Source organism: Aquila chrysaetos, chromosome 3 (genome assembly GCF_900496995.4).
Source record: "Aquila chrysaetos chrysaetos chromosome 3, bAquChr1.4, whole genome shotgun sequence".
NCBI classification, from domain to species: domain Eukaryota; kingdom Metazoa; phylum Chordata; class Aves; order Accipitriformes; family Accipitridae; genus Aquila; species Aquila chrysaetos.
Genome location: NC_044006.1, coordinates 53,962,543 through 53,987,629, shown reverse-complemented (window position 1 = coordinate 53,987,629; position 25,087 = coordinate 53,962,543). Strand labels below are relative to the sequence as shown.

At 42.8% G+C, this 25,087-nt stretch overlaps 1 protein-coding gene across 5 annotated transcripts in view; it reads left to right on the top strand.

Annotated features, from left to right (window-relative positions):
- The window catches only part of CDK14 (cyclin dependent kinase 14), a 339,864-nt gene that overhangs the window by 8,451 nt on the left and 306,326 nt on the right, over positions 1-25,087 (top strand). For 2 of the 5 annotated variants that reach the window (XM_030008249.2, XM_030008248.2), the window contains exons 1-2: positions 1,201-1,867; positions 9,497-9,528. In XM_030008249.2, coding sequence (XP_029864109.1) covers positions 1,777-1,867; positions 9,497-9,528 — 123 coding nt within the window. In that variant the 5' untranslated portion in view covers positions 1,201-1,776. Of the gene's footprint in view, positions 1-1,199; positions 1,868-9,496; positions 9,529-25,087 lie in introns of those variants that run through there. The other 3 variants (XM_041122213.1, XM_041122214.1, XM_030008240.2) reach the window with 3 other exon arrangements.

Sequence of the window (25,087 nt, the reverse complement as noted above, 5' to 3'; positions counted from 1 at the left end):
AGACATTTTACCAGCGTTATTGTACTGCTATAGAGCAGGACAATTCCCCATTACCTTGTGTGCCACAAGAGGCACATGCATACGCACATATAGTAGATTATAGTAGATAATCAATAGATTTCCACCTCGAGATGCCGCATACTTGCCAGCCTTGCTGCATCGTAATATATAAAGGTCCGATCCCAGAGCTTAGAGTTGCAGATGGCTTGAACCCAACTCACCTAAACACTTGTCTAGACAAATGTGCTTCTAAAATTGAGTTAACAACTCTTAGCTTGGACACCGTATAATCCCAGTAAACTGCGTTAGCTAGCCTCATTAAACCCCAAGTTCATTTTAACCAGATAACGTGCATTAAAATACAATTTGAACCTGGGTTTTAAAATGCGTTACATAACATGTATTGTTCTCAAAAAGCAACTACTTTATATTTTAGACTAGACATGGCCATCCATCTTGATGGGTTAAACTGATTTATTTTTCAATAATGTTGGTTCAATTGAGTTAACAAGATCAAAAGCTCCCAACACTCATTAAGTTGCAGGCTAACGCACTTGAAGGCGTATTATTATCTGGCTGTGCTCTGAGAGGAGCCCAGGTCTCAACTTGAAGGGCTGGGTGCACACTCAGGGCAAGGGCCCCTTTTCCCACCGGCCTTACCACAGCTGCTGGGGTAGCATCCCACCCAACACCCGTCCAGGAATTAGGCCGGGAGGCTGCCGCCTTCCGTCGCCAAACCAACACACAACTTGCACCGGCCTTTAAAAGCCGCGGTCTCAAGGGCGGCCGGAGGGCTCCCTCGGCCAGCAGCAGACCTCCGCCGGCCCTCGGGCTGCCCCACGCCGGCGGACACCCTGACTGCCGCCGGCCCCGGGGGACAACGAAGCGCGTCCCCAGGAGACCGCGACGCGACAGCTTCGGGCGTCGACATCCCTGGGCAGGCACGGCGTATTCGTTCCCCCGCCACACGCTACCCCCGAGGTCCTCCGTGCCGCCCCCGCCCGCACGGCTCCCGGCGGGGACTGCCACACCGCTCCCTCCGCTCGGGACGCGCCCGGAGAGAGCCCGCGACCCTCCGCCCGGCCCGGCCCGGCCCGGCCCGGCCCCAGCTCTCCCCGCCCTCCCCTCTCACGCCCACGCCGCCGCCGCTTCCTCTCCCGCCCTCCCGCCTCACCCCGGCAACCGCCCGTCCCGCAGACCGGGGAAGGGCGGGGCGGCCGCGGGCGGGGGCGCCGCTGGTGCCGCGGGGTGGCGGGGGCCCGGCGCCCGGCTCCGCCGCCTGCCAGCGCGGGCAGGGCCGGCCGCCTCCCCCCGGCCGCGGCGCGGGGCTCCCCTGCCCTCCCAGGCTCCTCCTCCTCCTTTCTCTCAGCGCACCCTCCCTCCCTCCCTCCTCGCCTGCCTCCGCCGGTGCCCGCAGCCCCTCGCCGGACTTTCCGTTCACTCCTCCATCTCTCCTCGGCGCTGCTCTTCCCCCCGCCCTCCCCGCCGCGTCTGGCTCTGCCGGGGCAGCCCGGGGAAGGGGGGACGGGCCGGGGCTACGAGCCGGGCGGTGGCGGCGGGGAGCCGAGCAGCAGCAGCAGCCGCCGCCGCCGCGGCGTAGGGCTCTTTTCCCGGGCGGGACCGGGGGTGTCCCGCTGCGCCCGGCGGTTCCCCGGGGCAAGGGGGGAGCCCCGGAGCCGGAGGAGGCGGGGTGTGTGTGTGTGTGTGTGTGTGTCTCCCCCGGAGCCAGGGGAGCGGCGGCGGTGGCTGGCGAGCGGGGGGGCATCGCCCCCCCCCATGTGTGACATGATCGACTCGCAGTCCGCCGAGAAGATCAGCAGGATGAAAAAGTTGCGGCGAACTTTATCGGAGAGCTTCGGCCGAATAGGTGAGTCCTGCGCCCGCACCCGCAGCCCGGCGGCGCTGCCTGGCGCCCCGGGGGGGGTCCCGGCGGCGGGGGGCGGCGGCGGGGCGGTGGGCTGAGCGCTGCCGGGCTGGCAACACCCGCGCCGACGCCGTCCCCGAAAAACGTTTCTTAGGAAGAAAGCTCGGGAAAATAAAGAGCTCCTTCCCGGCAGCGCGTGTGCAGCCCTGGCAGCGCTGTGCGGGTCTGCGATGGAGTTAGCCCAAAATAGGCTAGAGAAAACAAACTGTAAACGAGAGTTGGTTAGCGTGCCTCCATGGCCAAAGAGAAACCTTGGCAAAAAGCAAATGGTTATTTTCGTTTTGTTGCAAGTCTGGCGATTTATTTTTTGTTCGGGCTGCGCGTTTTAAGTTGAGGCACGAGATGCTGAAGCAGATAACGGCGGCCCAGTGATTTATGAGGCCAGACAAAAGAAGTCTTGTCTGTCATCTGCTGCGAAGTCTTGTCGTTCTTTCACTGACATAAAGCATCCCGAGGTAGCGTTATTTGAACGCTGCTGCCGAGCGTGTTATCTCCCGGTATCGCCGCATCGCGTTTGGTTTTGACACCAGTTTATTTTGCAGTTGAATTTGTTGCCGAGAACAATGCCAAAGAGTTCTGGTCTGCTTGGACTGGGGGTTTCTCTTGGTCTTTGGCACACTATGTTGCTTAATTCACTCTTTAAAGCATTAATTCCCACTGACAGCGTCAACACGCAGCTGAGCAGGGAGGGTAGGTACCTTGGAGGAGGTGTGAGGTGTCCCCGAGCTGGCTGGGCAGAGCAGCTGGAGGTAGTGCCGGGAGGCCGGGCGGCGGCCGGGATGAGCGAGCGGACACAGCAGCCTCTGTCCTTGCAGACCCTCTGTGAGGGCCCTTCCCTGCAGCCCTCACCCATCGGTTGTCCCGCTGGGACATTCTTCCTTACAGTCGGTCTGGCTGGCAGATGTGGGTCAACTTTCAGAGCCGCTTTGTCCCGGTGAGAGGATGTGAAGTGCCTGCACTGCAGCCATGAGCTGTGGCATTTGGTTCTCCCTCCATAGCCCTACCAAGGAGGTGCGCTAAAGTATGTGGGCATTATAATTTTTTGTGTGTTGTGTATGCATTCAATGTATTACCTTTAGCTTTTAAGGACTGCAAACTTTAAGTGTAGGATAGCGTTGGAAATCTGGTATCTTTTATTGTCCTACTGCAAGATGAAAAAGACTGAGAAAAGCTCATTCATGTTTGTAAACCAGAGAGTTTCAAGGGTAGATGCCAAGTTTCAGTTGTGAAGCAAACATCAAGTCACAGTTATAAATCTCTCTGTCCCTATATGAAAATAGCTTTCACCTATCATCAGTCTTAAACTTGTAAAATGCATTAACTTTATTTGATTAGAAAGAAAAAAGCAGTCAGGTGTTTGGTCTGTCACGTGTGTCTGTGTGTGTATAGACACAGAGAGACACTCATACAGAACTGTGGAAAGGTTTTACTAATGGTGGAAGTCATTAACAAAGAAAATATTTTGAATGAGGATGCTGCTTTGTTGTAGCAGTGGCAGTCCCATTAATGCCTTTTAGGGAGCAAGGCCGCTCTGGCTGGTAATTTCTGCATGTTTTAGTTGGCTCTGTTGGGTGATCATCTTTTTTTGTCATTTTTCACAAATTAAACAATCTTTTAGTTTCCTTGAGAGCTGTGGCCTGATTTTAGGTATGCAGATTGTTAACATCTTCCAGCTCCTCCAGTTCTTTGTGCATGTGCGCGGAAGTGTAGGAGTGTGGTCGGGTGCCTGGTTTGTTTGTTTGTGGTGGTTGTTTTGTGATTAAAACTCAGCTGCTGCCAGCAAGACTGTTCAGTCTTCAGATGCTCTGCTATTTTGACCATCATTCTGGTAGCTGCATTTTGAGCAAAAAACCTTCTAATTTATCAGTATAAGGTTTGAACATAGTCCATTCCCTGATACCAGAGCCACAGATAAGGCCCAGCAAAGCAAGAAACTCTTAACTTGCATACCAGGAAGTCCTCAGTTAAGACACGTGCTATACTTAACTCTTAGATCGAAATGAAGGAGAGAAAACCAAAACCTCATTAGAAGAAGTCTTTCTGGGTGTTTGTCACTCTGGTTTTACAGCTCTTTTTGGAAGAGCTGGTTCCTTGGTGAGATTAGCAAATTACTAATTTAATATGTATCTAATCTGGAATTTTGTCAGTCATCTGTTCAGTTGTGATTTATTATAAATAATGATGATCTTTTAAACTTTTTCTGTTCTGCTGCAATTTACGTGTTTTCATAGGTTAAAGTACACAATACAGCATCATGAGCATAATCATATAAATGATACAAGAGTAACATGGTGTTTGAGTCAAATAATTAGTCAAACCTTCACATGCCGCAGTAGGGAACATCTGACGGTCATTCTTGAAATGGTAAGGCACTGCTAGGCCTCCCCCCTGCACTGGCAGTATCCCAGCTGCCACGTACAATTCTTCCAGTACTACAAGACCCCTTCATTTTGATACTAAAGTTTATATTAGCCTGTTGGATAACAGTGGTGGAAATGTATCCTAATTGTCATTGGCAGTGGTTTTTGGTTTTTGCTTTTTTTTGCTAGGTCTTGCAGGTTAATACTCAATAAAATACCTTCAAGACCACCTTCTCCCCACAAAGTAATCCTCTCTATTTGAGAGGCTATATCAGCAATGAATTTATAAGGTGATTTAATTTTTTTACAGTGTGCCACAGTATATTAAGTAAAGTTTGAAGCTATCCCCTAGCATCTTTAGATTAAAACCAGCTTAGTTAACCCTGGGGCACAGCAAAGGGCCAAAGGGTACCAACAGCAGCTTCAAGTAGACTTGGCCCATTTTCTTAACTGTGAACTGCTGCTTTCCAGCCACTGGCTTTCCAGTGACTGGTAGAGGGTGATGAAGGTCTGGCTCATCCTGCAAAATTGTGTTCTGTCCTGTAACTGTTAAGAGTACCTAGTACTGAGAAGGTTTATTGTGCTGAGCTGAAAAATGTGATGTGTGAAATTGTCATAGAATGGCAGAATCGTAGAATGGTTTGGGTTGGAAGGGACCTTAAAGATCCTCTAGTTCCAACCCCCTGCCATGGGCAGGGACACCTTCCACTAGACCAGGTTGCTCAAAGCCCCATCCAGCCTGGCGTTGAACACTTCCAGGGATGGGGCACCCACAACCTCTCTGGGCAACCTGTTCCAGTGCCTCACCCCCTTCACAGTAAGGAATTCTTTCCTAATATCTAATCTAAATCTACCCTATTTCAGTTTAAAACTGTTAGCCCTCATCCTATCACTATACTCCCACATAAAGAATCCCTCCCCATCTTTCTTGTAGGCCCCCTTTAGGTACTGCAAGGGTGCTATAAGGTCTCCCTGGAGCCTTCTCTTCTCCAGGCTGAACAACCCCAACTCTCTCAGCCTGTCTTCATAGGGGAGGTGTTCCAGGCCCCTGATCATCTTCATGGCCCTCCTCTGGACCCACTTGAGTAGGTCCATGTCTTTCTTATGCTGGGGGCCCCAGAGCTGAACACAGTACTCCAGGTGGGGTCTCATGAAAGCAGAGCAGAGGGGGAGAATCACCTCCCTCAACCTGCTGGTCATGCTTCTTTTGATGCAGCCCAGGATACAGTTGGCTTTCTGGGCTGCAAACTCACATTGCAGGGTCATGTTGAGCTTCTCATCAACCAACACCCCCAAGTCCTTCTCTGCAGGGCTGCTCTCAATCCACTCATTGCCCAGCCTGTATTTGTGCTTGGGATTGCCCCGACCCGTGTGCAGGACCTTGCACTTGGCCTTGTTGAACTTCACGAGGTTTGCACGGGCCCACCTCTCAAGCCTGTCAAGGTCCCTCTGGATGGCATCCCTTCCCTCCAGTGTGTTGACTGCACCACAGAGATCGGTGTTGTCGGCAAACTTGCTGAGGGTACACTCAATCCCACTGTCCATGTTGCAAACAAAGATGTTGAACAGCACCGGTCCCAATACTGACCCCTGAGGAACGCCACTCATCACTGGTCTCCACTCAGACATCGAGCCGTTGACCGCAACTCTTTGAGTGTGGCCATCCAGCCAGTTCCTTATCCACTGAGTGGTCCATCCGTCAAATGCATGTCTCTCCAATGTAGAGACAAGGATGTTGTGTGGGACAGTGTCAAATGCTTTGCACAAGTCCAGGTAGATGACGTCCGTTGCTCTTCCCTTATCCACCAACGCTGTAACCCCATTGTAGAAGGCCACCAAATTTGTCAAGCACAATATGCCCTTAGTGAAGCCATGTTGGCTGTCACCAATCACGTCCTTATTTTCCATGTGCCTTAGCATAGTTTCCAGGAGGATCTGCTCCATGATCTTGCCAAGCACAGAGGTGACACTGACTGGCCTGTAGTTCCCTGGGTCTTCCTTTTTTCCCTTTTTAAAAATGGGGGTTATGTTTCCCCTTTTCCAGTCTGTGGGAACTTCCCTGGGCTGCCACGACTTCTCAAATATGATGGATAGTGGCTTAGCCACTTCATCTGCCAGTTCCCTCAGGACCCGCAGATGCATCTCATCCGTCTCTGAGCCTTCATCCGGAGCATTCACTTTGTGCTATGTGCAAGTCTAGTAAAGCACGATATGGCACTGTGGTGTGTTGGAGGAAATGCATATGGCCTATGGTGCTAAACTTAAGTTTATATTCTGAAATAGGGTGGCTTTTTACTGCAGAAATTACAGTTCAGTTCTAGAAAAATGAACTATCTTTGCAGCTAAGGCACCCTTTCTCCTGGCAGAAGTTTTCTGGTGTTTCATGGAGTGTCCCTCTTAAAATTTAGCTCATCGTAAAGAACTTATGTTACTAAGAATCTGAAAAATTTACAGAATTCTTTTTATTGATGGGTTTCTGGCAGCCTATCCATTTTTATAGAAACATCCAAATCAGTTTAAAAATTCTGATTTTTCTTGCTTGCATACTGTGTTGTCTATATAAATGAACACATCATACTGTATGTTAACCAACTTTTGGAGATTCAGTTGACTCTGGTTTAGTATTTAAACCTTTATTAGGTTTGGTTCTTAGTTTTATGCTTTGATAATTATGTAATTAAAATTAATAATGAGTAATTTTATAAAATTATCTTTTAGTTATGTAAAGAGTTCTTGGCTATGCATTTAAGTTCACATAGTACCAAAATCGTATTAGAGATCTCTTCAGCTCATGCCATTTAACTTCTGTTTTCTTATGCAATCTCTTTAGTCAAAAACTAACACTAGGGTAGAATGGAAGGAAGGAAGAAAGAAAGAAAGAGAGAAAACATTGCTGAGATTGCTCACAGTGCACTGAAAGCAGTCTGTGGCCCTTCTGAGCATCCCTGGGCTTTGTTACTAGCTCCTCACTAATACAAAGGTTATCTCCACTAATCTCCTCTAATGTACACTCACATAGCTCACATACCTGAGATAATGAGAAGTTCATTTGTAAACAGTTTTTTTTTTTTTTAAGTTCAGCAAAGCTTTTTTTTACTGGTTTAAAAAGAAAAGGATTGCACTGATGAGAACCCCCCCCCCCCGTTTCTAATATATTTTGTTGTATAAAATATGCTGGTATGATGATTTCTTTTGAAGGTGGTAGGTAGTGAATTGGTTGAGAGTGAAATTATTATTAAACAGAATCTGATTAAAAGAGTGTCCAGAACCCTCATATTCTTATTTTTGGAGATTCTCTTTTAGTCAAAGGTAGAAGTTAAATTAAAGATAAGCCAAAAACACACAGTGGATCACAGATTCCCGTTTCTTCTTGTTCTGTTACGTTGTGAATTTTGTTGGGTTATGTGCTATTCAGCTCTTCCTGGAATGTTTTGGTCATGCGAAAATCTTGTGTTTTGGTAAGGGAGAAAAACTTGTCAGCATGACCTAGGTGTGTCATATACTAATTTATAGCTTTTATGTCATTGTGACCTGAAAGTTAAATGAAAAGATTAAAAGTGCATTCTTAAAAAATGTTCCACAGGCTGGGGTTTTTTTCTTTCTTTCTTTTTTTTTTTTTTTTTTTTTTTTTTTTTTTTTAATGTCCTGACTCATAGTTCTGGGTACTTGGGATTGGCAGTCTGAAAACATTTTGTCTGGCCTTCAAAACCATAAAAATGCATTTAATGATAAAAATGTACAATGCTTGCCTCAAGTCTCCTCAGCAAATTCCCAGGGTTTGTTTTTTTTGTTTTGTTACTGAGCATGAAATCTAGATGAGCAATTGTAAAAGAGTATCTTCGAAGATTTGAGGGAAGACATGTTTCATGTCCCAACGAAATGGGAATTTGAAAGCAAAGGCAGGCTGGACCATCCCTGCTTTTCTGTACAAGGAGAACTGGGATTTGTGCCTTGCTGCCCATGGCAGAGGTTGTGGAGCTGCAGCACTTTTTGCAGAGGTGTCCTGCCTCTGTTATCTCTCTGATACAGCTTCTACGGTTTCGGGGTGGTTTTTTTTGAAGCTGATAATGCTGTTGCTTCTGAAGACAGGGTTTGGAAGAGGTGCTGGTTTAGAAACTAGTAGTGATTTGAAGGCAGAAGGAGCATTTAAAAGAGCAAAGAAACTACTGGAGTCTAGATCCTGAACTGTGCTAGGTGCTTAACTATTTATCTCCTGCAGAAATAAATGCGTTTTAAGTGTAAGAAATGTTATTCTGCTTCAGTGATGAAGAGGGAGCCTTCAGGGGCAGCATTGCATGAACTATACGGTCATTCAGATGACCTCCCTCAAATTGCAAACCTTCATGATTTAAACTGAAAAGAAATAGCGCAATCATCAATGCAATGGTTCGTCTTATTTTAGCTTTTCAAGAAAAGTAAACAAAGAGCACTTTCAGGTCACAGTGTGCAGTACACAGTCCCTGGTTGGTCTAGCTGTGGCTTACAGAGAAAAGGAACCAGTCTTGTACCTTCAGACAGACACAGTTCAATGAAGATTTAGAGAAAGTAATTTTCTTTACATTTCAATAAAGATATCCAGTATGCAAAAGGAAAGATTTTCATCAGCTTAATTTTTGCTGCAACTTCAGAACTGTTCATGTCCTTATTGTCTTTCTTTACCAGTTTACATGATTTCTGCAGTTTTCCTCTTCCTTGTTTGTTGATTAATTGCTAGTTAACAGTGTAAGAAAGACAGAAATCTCTTCTTCTTTAGTGTCATACTATTAAAAAAAAAAAAAAAAGAAAAAAAAAAGAAAAAAGCAATGCATACTACTTCATAAAGGTTTAGTACTTGACAAGCTGAATACATGGTTAGGTGTTTATTATACTTTTCCTTTTTGAAGTTCAGTCAGGCTCTCCATAAAGTGTTTTCACGCTCACTAGGAATTAAAATAATAATAAAAAAACTTGCAAACTCTTATTTTCTTTAACCTGAGAGGATAATATTTTTCATAAATATGTAAATTTATTTTCTTGGAAACACGCTGTGCAGTCCTACATTCCATTTACAGATTCAGATTTTGAGTATAAAATTGTTATTCATGGCAGCCTGTTCTTTCCTATTATAACAGGAAAATGCTGCTCTGTTTTTTTTCTTTTCTGGTGTTAGTTACTTTGTGCTCATTGAAATACAGTACTGATAACTATTTCTTTTTTTCCTTTTATTTTAAAGCCTTGAAGAAAGAAGATAGCAGCTTTGATGAGGTAGGTTAAATATCTTTGTACCTTACATAGTCTAGGTATGCCTTAGTATTTCTCACTCGTGCTAAAAGCAATCCATAGATAGTAGTGTTATGACGTGCATATATGTTAATACATGAATATTGCTCAAATATATTTTCACTTTCCAAATAACTACCAGATGAATTTGTTGGTCAAATGCTCTGAATGGAATGCTTGATTTTTTGGAATATAATAAAACTGCATATTGTATGAAAAGTGGTCATTTAAAAACGTTCCATGCAGAGAAACACTGCATGTGGATTAGATACTTTGTACAACTTTACCCATGGTAATTCTCATAGCTGTAGGCCTGTATTGTAACAGACAGTGAAAAAAACGTCACTCTTGAGAGAACACCTTGTGTAAAGTGTTGCTGCAGTGGCTTCTTGCTGAGTATGTCAACTGAGAGAGATGCTTCTGTTGGGAAAAAAAAAAACAAAAAAAAAACCAAACCCAAAAAAACCTACCACCACAAAACCAGCAGCTAGCTGTATTGGTAAAACTGATACTTGATTATTCAGTGTAATCAGTTTGGGGTCCTGACCTATCTGTGATATGTGTGTTAATTTGTAAAATATGCTGCTCACGATTTGTGCTTGCTTTTACTTACGATAGGCTTTGAGAGGTCCAGGTCAGTGCGAGTTGTCCTGCAGAGCAAGTTTATGCAGGACGAGGTGTAGGTCTTGGTGCGATGACTTGTCATATTGTAGTCAATGCTTGCCTTGTCCTTCCCTCTGCCACCATAGCTGGAAGCAAATGGTAGTATTTTCATGCGTTGATGTTAGGCTTCTGGCATTTCTGTGTTTTCTTCTTTGTTGCATGCTGTAAGCTTAAATTCTTGGCTGATTACAGTGAGATAGCTGCTGTGTAATGCCAGATTCTAGAACAAATAAATGATGATGTAATGTCCTTGATTCTGGATCAAATCAGACTTCATCTCTCTCTAAACAGATCACACTGAGTTTTACACCCCTCTGCTCAAATTCAGCAATAGCGATACAAATGTTTTGTGCTTTTCTGACATGTGGAGAGCTGTAACTCGGCTTGACCTCCCTCAGGTCTGGACTGAAGGTCCTGGGGCCAGACTCTGTTTTCAGGAGCTCTTGTTGCATCACGCAGTGGTCCTGACTATTTTATTTCTCTTATAATGCTGGTAGAACTTGATTCCTCCCTAACAGTTACACCCATGCAGATCTGTGGTTGGTAGAGTCTGAACAATTTTTTTACAAATCTGGTCTATTTTTGCCCAGTACTTTCTTCTGAAGGCTGAAGTGGATCTATTGAAAAATGCTGTCTTATGAAGATGGCAATTTTTCTGTCCCCTCCCTTTCCCCAGGATTGTTTATCTACAGGTTGCATGTGTTTTCTTTAAACCTGGCTTTCTGTCTGAACAGGAGACAACTGGAGCAAATTTTGTTTAAATTGGGGGAAAAATAATCTTTCTAATGTGTTTTTGATGGAATATGACAGATTATTGATGTGAGCTACTGCAGAAGCAGTAAGAGAAGGCTAGTGGGAAGGGTACACAAAAGAATTTTCTTCCATCTCCTGTAAATAGGGAAGAGCTTGATATGACATGAGCATCAATTGGTTCCATAGTTTTAGGTAATGTTTCTTAGACGAAAGTGTGCTGAGTTCTTGGCAATTATCTAGCCTAAAGTGTGAATCAGAGAATGGGCTATACCACTTGTTACTTAATTCCTTTCTTTTCAAACAGCCTTCAAATCAGAAGATAAAAGTCTTTAATAACAATAGTGTACCTGATTGTAGTGATGCATACTTCTAAGGGAGACAATATCTGCGGGCAGAGGGGTGGACACATTTGTTGGTCTCAGAAGGCTATCTTGAAAAACACAACTAAGACCATACCATGATATAAAAGGAAAGCAATCTTGTCTTATGGTTAATATACATAGTAGTGATATACCAGGGATGCAGTTATGAGGAGAGTTATGATGACAATAAGTGGGAATATCAGATGAGAAGGAGAGAGAGGAGGTAGTTGTCCAAGCACCGTTTTACTTCAACTTTGTAGGTCTCCTACTATGAAAAATGATGTCATCAACTATTGAAATATAGATTACATTTAACAAAGAGCATGTACTCCCTGTACAGTTAGTGAAAAGATACTCTTTTCTCCTTTCACGGTGTTGAAAGATGCTGTGTATCTCTTCCCAACATGTGTTTCCCCTTTTCTGGAGGGGGGATGGCCTGGGAAGCGGAGCTTGAACAAGTAGCAATGAACTTGCAGGAGAGGACTCTACACTCTTGACACTTCGGTAGAGGAGGAGGAGGAGGACTCTTGTTTTAGCCTTTCAGGTTGTCACCAGAGCACCAGTAGCAGAAGCTGGCCATCAGGGACCTGAAATCTTCAAGGGCAGAGAGAAAGTGGGGTGGAGAAGACGACAACCTTTTTATAGCTGCAAGGTTTGGGTTTGCAGCATAGTTAGTTGTCAGGTTATTCTGCACATTGTAGGCCCTACATCCGGAGCTTACTTGTTTGTCCTTCAGGAATCGAGGGGGGAGAAATGAGCTACTTAGTGGATGTTACTCTACATACTTTACACTTGCATGCAGTAGCTCAAAAATGTACAGCACTGCAGGAAGTTGTCTGTCTTTGAAGAGAAACAACTAAAAATTAAGATATCAAACCTGACAGGCAAGTGTATCACATAATTGCTTTCTGTGGGTTACGAAGTTAGCCCCTCTAGTAAATTAGGACCAAAAGAATCATGAACAGCAAAGCCTGTGAATAAGTTGCATGTCAGAAAATACTTTTAATTGTTCCAGACATGTTTTAGGGATCTTTGTGGTGCACTTAGTCCTGCCCATGAGCTCAGAGCACAACAGCGTAAAGGAGTAGTGTAGGATTAGTCACTTTTTTGGTACCTGCTGTTGTGTTGCTTTGATTAAATTTTGAATGAAAAAATTCTTTTCTGTAGATGCTGCTGGCCTTTACTTCAGTCCATGAAAACATTTCAGTTAATCCATTTAAAACCATTGATAGCCTATTTACCTTTGTAAGATCTTACGACATCTTCCAGAGGCTCAGGTGAATGAATGAGTAGGATACAGACCACTTTTTTTGTAGTCTTTCATTTAAAGCAGCAAAGTAATAGTGTGCTTTTTTTTTTTTTTTTTTTTTTTAACTTTAGCCTTTTCCTTTTTGTCATACCAATGTTTACTGGTCACATTGTGGGAACTGGAACACAGACCTGCTCCAGTACCTACTGAAATCAGCGGGAAGATTCTTAGTGTTTTCAGTTGTGGATTGGTTTCTTGCCTGTTTTCAAAGTTAGTTTATTTGAGTGGGAGAGAGTAAGGCATCTTCTCCTTGTATCCTGAAATGTTGTTACCTGTTCTCTGAAGAGCGCAAACTGTAAAAAAAAAACAAGAACAAAAAAGGAGTTGCCCTCATTTTCAAAGCAACTTTAAATTTCTCTGAGTGTAGGTTCTGTCACAGAAAGCATCTGTTCCATTGTTTCAGGCAAAGCACTGATTATCTACTCTGGATACCGAGGCAGAAGATAAACACCTCAGAGGAGTAGTGCTAGGTGCAAAGAACAGTCCATAAACAAATGTTTGGCCCTTGAGTGAACATATTTGTGTTCCAGTACTTTGTCAAAGTTTAGAGTAATAACTTCCAACTATGCAGGATTGCTTTGATGTCTTTGGACCCTTAGTGTAACACGAAATATAGAACTTGTCCACTCTGTCTTATAATGGTGGAACTATTCTCTTTTGCACTCAAATGAGTGTGATCAAGGCCAGTAACACGAGGCTGAACTTTAGTGTATTTGTTGGAATGACAGCCTGTGTTGATGTTGTGACTAACCTCATTGGAAGGCTGGTAACCTGTTCCTTTGGTTAGCTGCTTGCTCTTATGATTTATTTCTAAATTATTGTTAGTCAGTCTCAAGCCGTTGGTTCTTGTCCTTCTGTTGTTAGTGGTTTCTCTAAGCACTGAAATCGTAGTTTAAGACTTTCTGTCATATGTATATGCACTAGATAAATTAACATCAATGTCATAATGAAATAAAACCAAAATAGTCTTAAGACTCAAGATCAATATGAATTGCTGTGATTATTGCTTCTTATGTGGTGAGTTGTATAGCGATATTTTAGTCTTAATTTTGCCCAATATCCCAATATCAAGAGTACCTTTTTTTTTTTTAAGGCCACCTTCCTTAGGAAATTAGGATACTGTGATTGTGCCTCCTGCATATGTAATACTTTCTGACTCCACCCAGTAACTTTGAAGCTGGCCGATACTAGATGCCTAGATGCTTGGTGAAAAAGCATGTGAGCTGGCTGAGGGATAGAGATAAGAATCTCCTCTGATGGAAAAGCAGGAATGCAAGTTCTTCTGAATATAGGAGAATCTGGTTGGAGGTGTTATGAATTCTCCGACCTCAGCAAAATCCTTAATACTCATCTACTCCTTACTACGTTTAGAGTCTCCAACTCTGAGGAAGCCAAATTTCATTTATTTCACTCATGGAACAACTTCTGTGTTTGAAGTGGAAGTGTGTGAAAGGGGAGGGAGATTTGCCAAGTTACTTCTTGATTTTGTAATGTGCTTGCTCTCACAGCCTCTCCCCGTGCCCCCCCCCCCAACCCAACCCAACCCAACCCAAAAAGGCTACTCCCTCTCTGAGATGTTGCCATCAAAAATGTCATGGTTTAAACGACACCTGTCTCTGAACCAGAACTCTTGTGTAGAGAATATTTTGAATTTGAAGAGTTAAAGGGAAGGGTGTAATTGGAAAAAAGTAGAGCCCTGTAAAGAACGAGCAAAAGGAATTTGAATGCCATAATGCAGGAGGCACATAATACACTAAATAATGTTTGTTCATTTTTTAAAAAGTTTTATTTATAGTAAGTAGCTTGCAAGAGAAGTGCATGTAGGAAGTATAGATATGGAACTATATCTTTACCTCCTCCTCCTGCAGCAGAGGATCTGGATTATGGCAGATGGAGGAGAGAGAAATCTAGCCCTCTTGAGACTCAGTGTTACTTTTTGTAGGATCTTGGAATAAACATTGATTATTTCACTCCTGGGAGACTTAAAAGGGTGGGGTTGGTGTGTGACAGACTTAGGGAAGAGCCTGTGATATAAAGGATTTTGGAAGCCTGCTTGTCCCTCTTTCTTGGGTGCAGTAATTCTTTATTGGTCTCGATACAGTAAAATTGTTACAAGCCATGACTGAGCTGTCTGCTTCTTGATTACTTTATTTATATTTAGAAAGCAGGAGAATGGTGACTACTGAACTGCTTTACATTGTGATGTGTGGTATGTTGTGATGGAGAATTTCCAGAGAAGTGGTTAGAGTAAGTGTTGTATAGGTAATATTTATAAATGGTCTGAATACCTTTGGGGTGGGGGTGTTATCAGTGCTGAGAACTTGGGTTTGACTTAGGGTGTATGATGACTTTGATGCAGTTCTCATCTGCTTAAAGCTGGGACAAGCAGGTTGTGTGTGGTTATTGGTTGTGACGTGTCTGAAGGCTGATGGGAAAGAGGTGTAGGAAGTAATGCTAGAAAAATAAAAACCCCTGAAACTGAATTTGGAAAACAAACATAGAAGTATAGGTGTCAAAGCAGTTTCTAAATAATACCAGGGAACTGGGACAGAAAATCTTCATCTGGTAGTTTAAGTTACTTTGCCAAATGTGTACAAAGGTGGTTCAAGTGTCTTGAGAAATGGGTCCGTTCAGACGTATGTCACAAAGCAAATGAGAGGAAGCATAATTCCTGGAAGAAGATAACAACTCGGTGTTGGAAGTTGCTGCTTGTGAAGTGTTACTTGAGACATGACACAGGCAAATTTTTTGGGGAGGGAAGAAGGAAGTAAAAGCTCAATAATGTAATCTGATGCCTCCTGCGGGAAGCCCATCTTCATTTATGCAATTCTCAGATTTACAAGGTCTTTGCGTGTTGGATGATTTTTCCAGTCTGCCACCTTTGGGGGAGAAGGTGGATGGGGATGATGTTGTCTCATGAGCCTTTCCATAACAGAGGAGATTTCCCAGGAGGTGGTTTAGTGAGTTTGTGTTCCTACCTCTCCTAACTCTACTTCCCCATCCCTCCAGTACTGTTCACTTAGACTATTGAGGATCTGGTGTCGGTCCAGTGGTTCCCTAGCAGCAGAGGGCTTAGACGTCAGCTCACCCAACAGATTTACTGGTCTCTGCTGCCATGTGCCATGTCTTTGAGGCCATTCCAACAGACTATGAATCTGAATTGTGTTGCTAGTTCTTAGGACTGGTGTGTGATGCTAGTGTGTGTGCATTTGTAGCAGAATAGTGCCAGCACTTCAGGTCTTACAAAGCTGTTCTCAGCTGCTTAAAGGGAGTAATTGTTTCCTCTAGATGAAGACCGATAATATTTTAGCAAATGTCCTTCAGGTGAGTCTGAGAATGAAAAGCATGGATGGAAGAGAGCCAATACTGCCATTCTGCTGGAGTGTGGCAGCTTCTTATTGGATCAACTGTGCATTTCATTGGTCTGTAAAAATGCTGGTTTGTGAAACTTCTGGTGTCTTAAAAAAACCCAACCCTTGGATAGCCTTGCTTAATTTCTCAGGGAATTACCAATATCTAGGTGATATCTAGGTGACCTAATCCCTAGGTGACTAGGGATTCCTGCCAATTCCTGTGCTGTGTTGCACGTGGAAGAAAGTTGGGTTCTGGAAGATGTGAGACACTTCAGAACCAGGTCTAGGTGACCACAATGCAAGCTAGTAAGTAATTGAGAAGTGGCAGGAAAGCCACCAGGAAAAACTGACTGTGGAATGGCTGCTCTGTTGTGTCCAGTTTCAAGGCTTTGAAGCAAAATCTGAGACCATGTAGAAGGTTTTGCGATTTACTTGGCAATGACTTTTTACTCATTCAGAACAGGAATTGTTCGTAATGTTGGGGGATAAACCTGGGCTTTAGGAGACCAAAATTTGAGAACCTTTCTGTTGTGGTTGGGGAAGAGTTTGAATCTCAGAGCATCCTTTAAATCTGTTGAGTGACAGTGGTTTGGCTTTTTGCCTCAACCATTGATGTGTTCAGTCCTATGTTCTTCTTCTACCTGGCATGTTTGGTGACAGTGCTCCCATTTACCTTTCAGAAAGTGTATATTATTTTCATGGGGTAAGAAAAAATGGTTAAGTCAGTCAACTGTGAAACTGCTTACTCCCCTTCTCTGCATTCTCTTCTGCTATAGACACTGGAAGAAGGGTTCATGTTACTAGTTAATATGTATGTGCACTTTGCTTAATTTTTCTTTGAAAATGGATGGAGCAAAGGAGCAGAACTTGGTCTGAATCCATGTCCGCAGCAGTGACTTGTGAGGATCTGGCCAAAACACTGACATATAAAGCTCTGTTCTGATCTGCAGGCAAGAGTTTCAGCTATCAGAAAAGCATTGCAAAATGAAGATGAATTTCCAGGCCTACTTCTCTCACTTGTGCATGCCTATTTTTGTGTTGGATGTTTCTGTTGATCAGAGGAGAGGATATATGCATTCCAGAGATGTGGAGTCTGAATACAAGCTATTATTATTTTGGTGAAGTATGCTTATGTGTAAATCCTGCTGTTTATTTTCTTAGGATATATGAGATATAGCAATTTATTGGTAGATTAAATAAAGTATAGTAACAAAACACAGTACATTACGTATGGGATCAGCAGCTGCTTGTTCTTGGCCTTGCTGGGCAATTTCCCAGTTGTGAGGCAAGAAATAATTATGTGACTTCCTTGATAGGTCTGTCTCTTCCATCTTCTTTGTACTTAGACTTTATTGCTTTTTTTTTCCCTAATTCTTCCAAGCCACAGTATTAACAGACATATGACTATATTTTAATCTTCTTATCATGAAAGGATCTAAATGAAAATTATTTCTACTTTTTAGCTTTCCTGAGAAATTCTGCATGTGTGATGCCTCATGTGCTGTGTGTCACAATATCACTGACAACCATGTATTTGCAGGATCCCATCCGCAGTAATCAAGGTTCTCAGTCAACTGACATCTCTTGCTATTTATTTGGAAGGGATAAGAAAAGGAGATAGTAGGTTATGACTAGTTTATTTAAACAAAATGGATTTTATGTGCACAAAACAATGTCATTTTGATGATATTAAGGCCTAAAGAAATTGTCATTGCCATACACCTCTTTCTCTATATATTCTGGAATTTGTTTATCCCTTTTCCCTTCCACCAAAGCTTTCTACTTCAATGCCAGTTGAGTCACTGTCCTGCTAGTACTTCTTTTGTTCTTCTCGGCTACGGCAATTCTCCTTATCAAGTTTGAAAATTCAAACTTGAATATTACAGGTTATTTAAATGTGAAATATTGGCAGTAATTTAATAACTAAAAATAAGAGTGAATGCTGCTGAAAACTTAATGATAAATGATGGAGGCAAGGCTGCTGCCAGAGCACATAGTGCATTATCAGCAGCTCCAAGTAACAACTGGAATTGTTTGTGTTTGAGCTCTCCTGAGATAGTTACTTAACCTGAATTATGTTTCTTGGTAGGATCCAGGTGTTCACCTTTTTCAGTGTTCAGAAATAAAAGCAATGTTACTAGCTTCAGAAGCTATTCACTGCTGTGCTAGCCCAGGAAAACCAGTGGCTTACAATATTTTTCCTGCTGCCACATGCTCAGCAGGGCTTTTCTTTGTATGTGAACTTCATCTTAGTCTGATAGCTCACATGTACGTATGGAAGAGCATCTTTTTGTAAATGTTTGAGCTCAGTCTTCCTGTTTCTTTTAGTGAGAGTAAAATGAATTTCCTGTTACCAGTGGATTCTTATTTGTACGTGATCGCACTGAGCACTATTTTGTTTTAATGGATCTTTGTCTTCCTTTTCCTCCACCGAAACTGCATATTCAGACTTGGGCATGGGTTGTGGCCACAGTGATCCTGAAAATGTACCTGAGGCTGGCTTCATGCTGTTCTGGAACTTGTTTTCTGACTTCTGTCTTGAAAATTCAACACTCTGAAGGAATTTGTTTGAGGTCACTTGCTGTGATTAGTTAGGTCACATATGCCCTTCAGCTTTGAAATCTGGAAGACTTTCTGTTATCCCAGGTATGTTGCAAGAAGTAGTGCAGAGGCTAGAATGCATATTTTGGTTCATATTATTTTTCTTAAGTTAATATCCTCTCAGCTGAAGCATTTTTCCTCACTGTATTGTTAGGCAGTTACAGAAAGCAGTTAGGAGGAGAACATATTGAAATTCCTATAGAGCTTAATCAGTGTCCCCTCATTTTTATATCCGTCTCTCCATTAACATACGGTGATTGTTGCTTTCTGACAGAGAAACAAGATTTTCACATGTTATTTTTTGGAAGTCCTTTTTTTATTAAGTTTGGTTGTTTTTTTGTGGTTTTTTTTTGGTTGTTTGTTTGTTTGTTTTTTGTTTTTTGTTTGGAAACCAGCCACACACACATCCCCCCCGCCCCCCACGGGACTGGTTTGTCTAGCCTCTTCTCCATCTTTTGGAATTAGTCATCCTCTTATTATAACAGTTTCTGGTTTCATTTTAGTTATTTCCTTTTATCCAGTACGGTGACAAAAACTGCATCATAGTCCAAATACGGTGTCAGTAGCTGTCAGTTAACTCTTAGGCACAGATACAGTTCTTTGCTTTCTTCTTTTTTTTTTTTCCTGTTTTGTGCCTGTTTTCATTCATAGCTTAGTCTCAGTGTAATTATCTATATTCACCATTTATCTTTCTTATCTTGCCTTGCTCTTAAGCTGGTATTGTTTCCTTCTCCGTGGTGACAAGGATGTTACTGAAGTCCTTGCCAGGTGTTGAGGCAGCTGCAGGGGGCTGGGGAGTGCCGCTGGGGTGGGAGCTCAGGTCCTGAGTGGAGTGGGCAGGGAGAGAAGGGAGCACCCAAGGGCTGGCTGGGGCTGCCGGGGCTGCCAGACACTGGCAGAAGCGATGGAAAGTGTGGTTTGGTAGCTTTCATTTATTTATTGGCTTTCTAAACAACCAACCTTATTAAATGATCTCCAACCTGCTCTGCTTTGCTGATGCCAATTACTCATGCAGTTTTACAGTTAAAATAGCAATCTACACTTGCTCAGAAAAAGTTAGGTTTTTAGCTTATCCACACAAAGAATGATGCTGGTTCCATTTGTCAAATTCATGATCATTCTTACCATGCCTTGGCTTGTTTAGATGTAGGAAGTCTGTCATGACTGCAGGTTTGCTCGGTTTGGAGGGAAAAAAAGGTTTTTGTTTTTTTTAAAAAAAAAAAAAAAAAAGGAGGGGGGGGGGCATGCCAAAAAAGAAAGAAAGAAAGAAAGAAAAATAATCTATGATTCATCTTGGCTCCTCATGCACAGAGAAGAACCAGATAGAAACAGGATGTTTGTTACAGGCATCTCCTGCTGACCTTGGAGATGCACAGAATTCCAGAAACTAGAGGACGGCATCTGGAGAAATACTTGAGGTTTTTTATTTATTTAGTTAGCTATTAGTGTGGTGTGGCTCAGTTAAATGTGATGTGCCTGGCCATCATCAAATCATGACAGAAGCTCAGAGAAGATGAAGGGGTATGCCTAATTTGCTTGTACTTCAAAAAGGCATGCTGTAGCTCTTCAAGACTTTCTTTGTTCAAATCAGTAAGAAAATGGTATTTTTATCTTTGACAGTAAGTTTGCATTAACTAAGCTGTTTGAGTTAGACTAAGTGCGTATATTTTTTTATATCTCAAGAACAGGTCTTTTCAGTGGTGTGGAGAGAATGCTTAGTCATGCATTTCATATGGACAATAAGTCAACGGGTTCAAACTATGAGCTTTAACAAAGTGATGATATTCAACAAAATGCTACTTCAAAACTAAAAAAATTAAGTTACTGTTATGAAAAAAAGTTTTAGTATATTTGAACAAATACTGTCAAGGAACCTGGGACTCTTTTTCTGGAAGTTCTGTCTTCTGCATTAATTTCAGCAAAGTTCTAACTCAGATGCTCTGGTAGGTTTATTGCCAGCACTATTTATTTCATTCTTCCAGAAGTGGGGTAGAAATGATGTAGATTTTTACAGTTGAAGTGATGTTTCATTTTCGTGTCACCAGTTAAGCTTCAGAGAGGACACCTATGTGAATCTATGCCTGTAGGACAGATGTTCTACTGTGAGTGGATTCTCATCTTGCAAACCTGTGTGAATTGGGTTTATTTTATTGTTAAAATTTGGAAAAAAGCCATAGCTATCTTCCTTGCTCAGTTTCTCTCACTTGTAAAAAATGTAGACAGAAGGCCTCTTGGAGACGAAGACAAAACATGGAAAATATAATTCTTTTTTCTTTTGCCAAAGAACATAGATGGAATTGGAGATATTCAGTGGGAATATATTAATTATACTCTGAATTTGCTTCTCAGCCTTCTTCAGAATTTCAAATGTAGATACTACATCAGGCAGAAGTTAGACTGAACTTTCATGAGTTGCAACCTCACTGGTCTACCACAGGACCATATAATTTGCACTCATGGTCTGTCAGTAATGGTATGAGCCACTCTGAGTGACAACATCATCCAGAATAAATCCCATGTCATCCACCACAGCCTTTAACTGGGTACAAGATGTAATTCTGCCTGGGGGGAAAAAAGGAGGCTCAGTCTCTAAGTCCAGGCAACACCGTTTCCTAAAACTTACTATGCTGGGGGCCGACCAGCTTTCCAGAAAAGGACCTGAGGGTCCTGGTGGATGCCAAGTTGAACATGAGCCAGCAACGTGCTCTTGCTACAAAGGCGGCTCATGGTATCCTGGGCTGCGTTAGGAGAAGTGTTGCCAGCAGGTCAAGGGAGGTGATCCTTGCCCTCCAGTCGGCACTGGTGAGGCCACACCTGCAGTACTGTGTTCAGTTCTGGGCCCCTCAGTACAAAAGAGACATGGACATACTGGAGAGAGTCCAGGGAAGAGCCACTGAGGTGATGAAGGGACTGGAGCATCTCTTCTATGAGGAAAGACTGAGATAACTGGGACTGTTTAGCCTGGAGAAGAGAAGGCTCAGGGGGCATCTCATCGATGTCTATAAATGCCTGAAGGGAGGATATACAGAAGACAGTCAGGCTGTTTTCAGTGGTGCCCAGTGACAGTACCAGAGACAGTGGGCACAAACTGAAACATGGGAGGTTCCCTCTGAACATCAGGAAACACGTTTTTACTGTGAGGGTGACCAAGCACTGGCACAAGTTGCCTGGTAAGGTTGTGGAGTTACCATCTGTGGAGATACTTGGAAGCCATCTGGAGAACCTACCCATCCTGTGCAGCGTGATTTAGGTGGCCCGGCTTGAGCAGGTGAGTTGGGTGAGATGGCCTCCAGAGGTGCCTTCCAACCTCCACTGTTCTGTGATTCATGAGCTTTATTGCAGGCTGCTTTCTTTTTGCAATATGTTTGAAGATTTCTGCATTGCTTGTGTCACAAGCAATTGGCTTGTTGTTAGTTTTGTCGTATATGAACACCAATAATATTTTAAGTGTTTCCGTAAGGAGAGGTGATTTGCTTCATATGTAATTCCATACAGTACCTTGCAAATAATTGTGGTCCAAGTTCTATAAAGACTGTAAGAGGTATTGTTTCAAACCACTTGTTTATAAAAGCTTAGAAGAAATCCAAATAGATTTCTAGAAACATCTGTAATAAAAAGCTTATCTTTAGAAGCTTGTTCCTATCCACCGCTCACCTGCCAAAGACACCTCTGGAGAAGTCGTCCTGTTTCTTTCTCTCCCCAAACCCCAAGACTTGGTACTCCAGAGCAAGCAACACAGAGCTTATTGCTGGGGTTTGAATTTTTTCCTCTTACAGAAATCAGTAACTTTGCCTCTTACCTGCTGTTTCCATGAGGAATTAAAAAAAGGGGCTCTCCTGCTGTTTGTTTTTATTAATACGCATAATATGTGTGTTTAAGCTTCTCCCCTCCCTGCTTTTCCTAGAAGTTAGTTTTAAAAGCAAGAGGCTCTGAGGCAGTAACCTATACATGGAAACCACCTGTGTTTATGAACCTCTAAAAGAACTACATCCTTCCAATGGAAATAAAGCTTCTTTTGCCTGGAATTGTTCCTTCGTAGCAAACCTGTGCAGACATTTTGGGGCTCCTGATTGATTCATCCAGAAAGAGGAAACATTTGCTGCCGAAAGCATGAGAGCAAAAGTAAGCTTTGTCAAATGAAAGAAATTCTGTGCCATGTCTTGAGCTTTCACTTTTTAAAGGACATTAGTAAAGTTGGGGGAAAGACAGCATTAGAGAAAAGTGAAGAACTTTCTTCTTTTTTGTGTCCTGATTAGTAGTGTTTTTAGGCAGTAGGGTGGGAGTTGAGATACTGATTTTAACATGTGGTTCTTCTCTGTAAACCTAGGGGAAGGGGGAATATCCCATCACTCTACCTGTTGTGTGTGTGTGTTTTCCTTGGTTTTCTCATTTAGTTATTCTTTAGATATGTTTCAACCTCTTCTTAAATACACATCACATGAAGTTGTGTGGAGCAAGTCCAGGCTAGTTGAAACCTCTCAATTCTTCATCTAAAGTGTGGCCTTTAAGTGCTTCTTATGGTGAATTGCTCTGCTTATGGGCTTGTTCCTGAAGTGTTTCCAGTTCTGGAATTGGCATTAAGAAATATCATGTGGAAAAAACAGCTGGGGAACCAGAGTCTAACCAGAATTACTCATTTCATCTTACCAGCTGTCAACAGGACTCCTGGTTGTAATTCTAGCTTTAACACTTCAGGGTCTAACCCTTGATTTCTAGGAAAGAGTCTGAGTTGATGATAATAATAGGGCTGTATTCTTAATTTGAAAAGCTGTGTTGTACCTACAACTTTTTTTGCTTGTGCATAAAGCTGCCATCAACATCAATGAAGCACAGCTGAGTAACCTCTGTTTTTGAAAGTGTGGCCTTTATTTCAGTTTTCTGCCCAAGATTGGCACATAATCACATATTTTACCCCTTACATGATCACATATTTTACCCCTTTTTTTACACAATGTTTACCCTTTACTTTAAGGAGTAAACTGCCTTATATTAGCTTGTATTTGTGTGGAATTGCCCCTTATGTGCTCTTACTATGGAGCAGCTGCCATTTTGTAATAGCAGGATGGCATGCGTCTTGCAAACTTGTTCATGAAGCTCTGTCCTGAGCACCAAACTTCTTCAGTAGAAGAGTTCAAAAGATTTTGCTCATTATGCTAAAAAATGGTACCCTTAGGCTCCTGCTTGATCAAACTTGGGGATGCTTTAAAACTAGGCCATAATTAATTGTGCAGTAAAACAGAATTACTATTAATTTATGTTTTTAAGAGAAGGGACTAAATTATGTTCACTCTCGCTGTACAGTTTTGGAAAAGAAAAATATGCATTAATAAACAACATGTCTGTAATTAATTAATGATCCCCTGGAGAGGGTTTGCTCCCAAACTAGCTAATTATTGTGTAAAATACTAAAAAATTAATCCCAAAACACATCATGAAAAAATCAGCTATGGGTCAGTGAATTGTGGTGATTGAAACAGATTTTTTATTTTTTTTTTAATTTTTTTTTTGGTCTTAATGGCTAAAGTTAACAACTGAGACAAATGATAAAATGCAAAACAAAACTCTAGTGTTGAGGTGCACTTAGGCATTTCTAATTAATGAGCTCTGTGCTGTGCCACTAAAAATATCATAAAGCTCTCACTAGAATTAGTGTGAGCTATAAACCTATTGTTTACTCTGGATTGATTTGAAAAAGAGTATTGATTACTATTTTGGGTTTTTTTTATTACTTAGGAAGATCTAGGGATGGCCTAAATATTAGAGTCCTCAAATTCATCATTCCCTACCTTTTCTGTTATCCCGCTTCAAGCTTCTGCTATGTCTGTTATTGTGATGGGTTGACCCTGGCTGGTTGCCAGGTGCCCACCAAAGCCGTTCTATCACTCCCCCTCCTCAACTGGACAGGGGAGAGAAAATATAACAAAGAGCTTGTGGGTCGAGATAAGGACAGGAGAGATCACTCACCACTTACTGTCACGGGCAAAACAGACTCAACTTGGGGAAAATTAACTCACTTTATTACAAATCAACCAGAGTAGGGTAATGAGAAATAAAACCAAATCTCAGAACACCTTCCCTCCACCCCTCCCTTCTTCCCGGGCACAACTTCACTCCCGGCTTCTCTACCAACCCCCCCAGCGGCACAAGGGGACAGGGAATGGGGTTTACGGTCAGTTCATCACACGTTGTTTTCTGCCGCTTCATCCTCCTCAGGGGCAGGACTCATCACACTCTTCCCCTGCTCCAGCGTGGGGTCCCACCCACGGGAGACAGTCCTGCACGAACTTCTCCAACGTGGGCCCTTCCCACGGGCTGCAGTTCTTCACGAACTGCTCCAGCATGGGTCCTTTCCACAGGGTGCAGTCCTTCAGGAGCACACTGCTCCAGCGTGGGTCCCCCACGGGGTCACAAGTCCTGCCAGAAAACCTGCTCCATGGGCTCCTCTCTCCACAGATCCGCAGGTCCTGCCAGGAGCCTGCTCCAGCGCAGGGTTCCCACGGGGT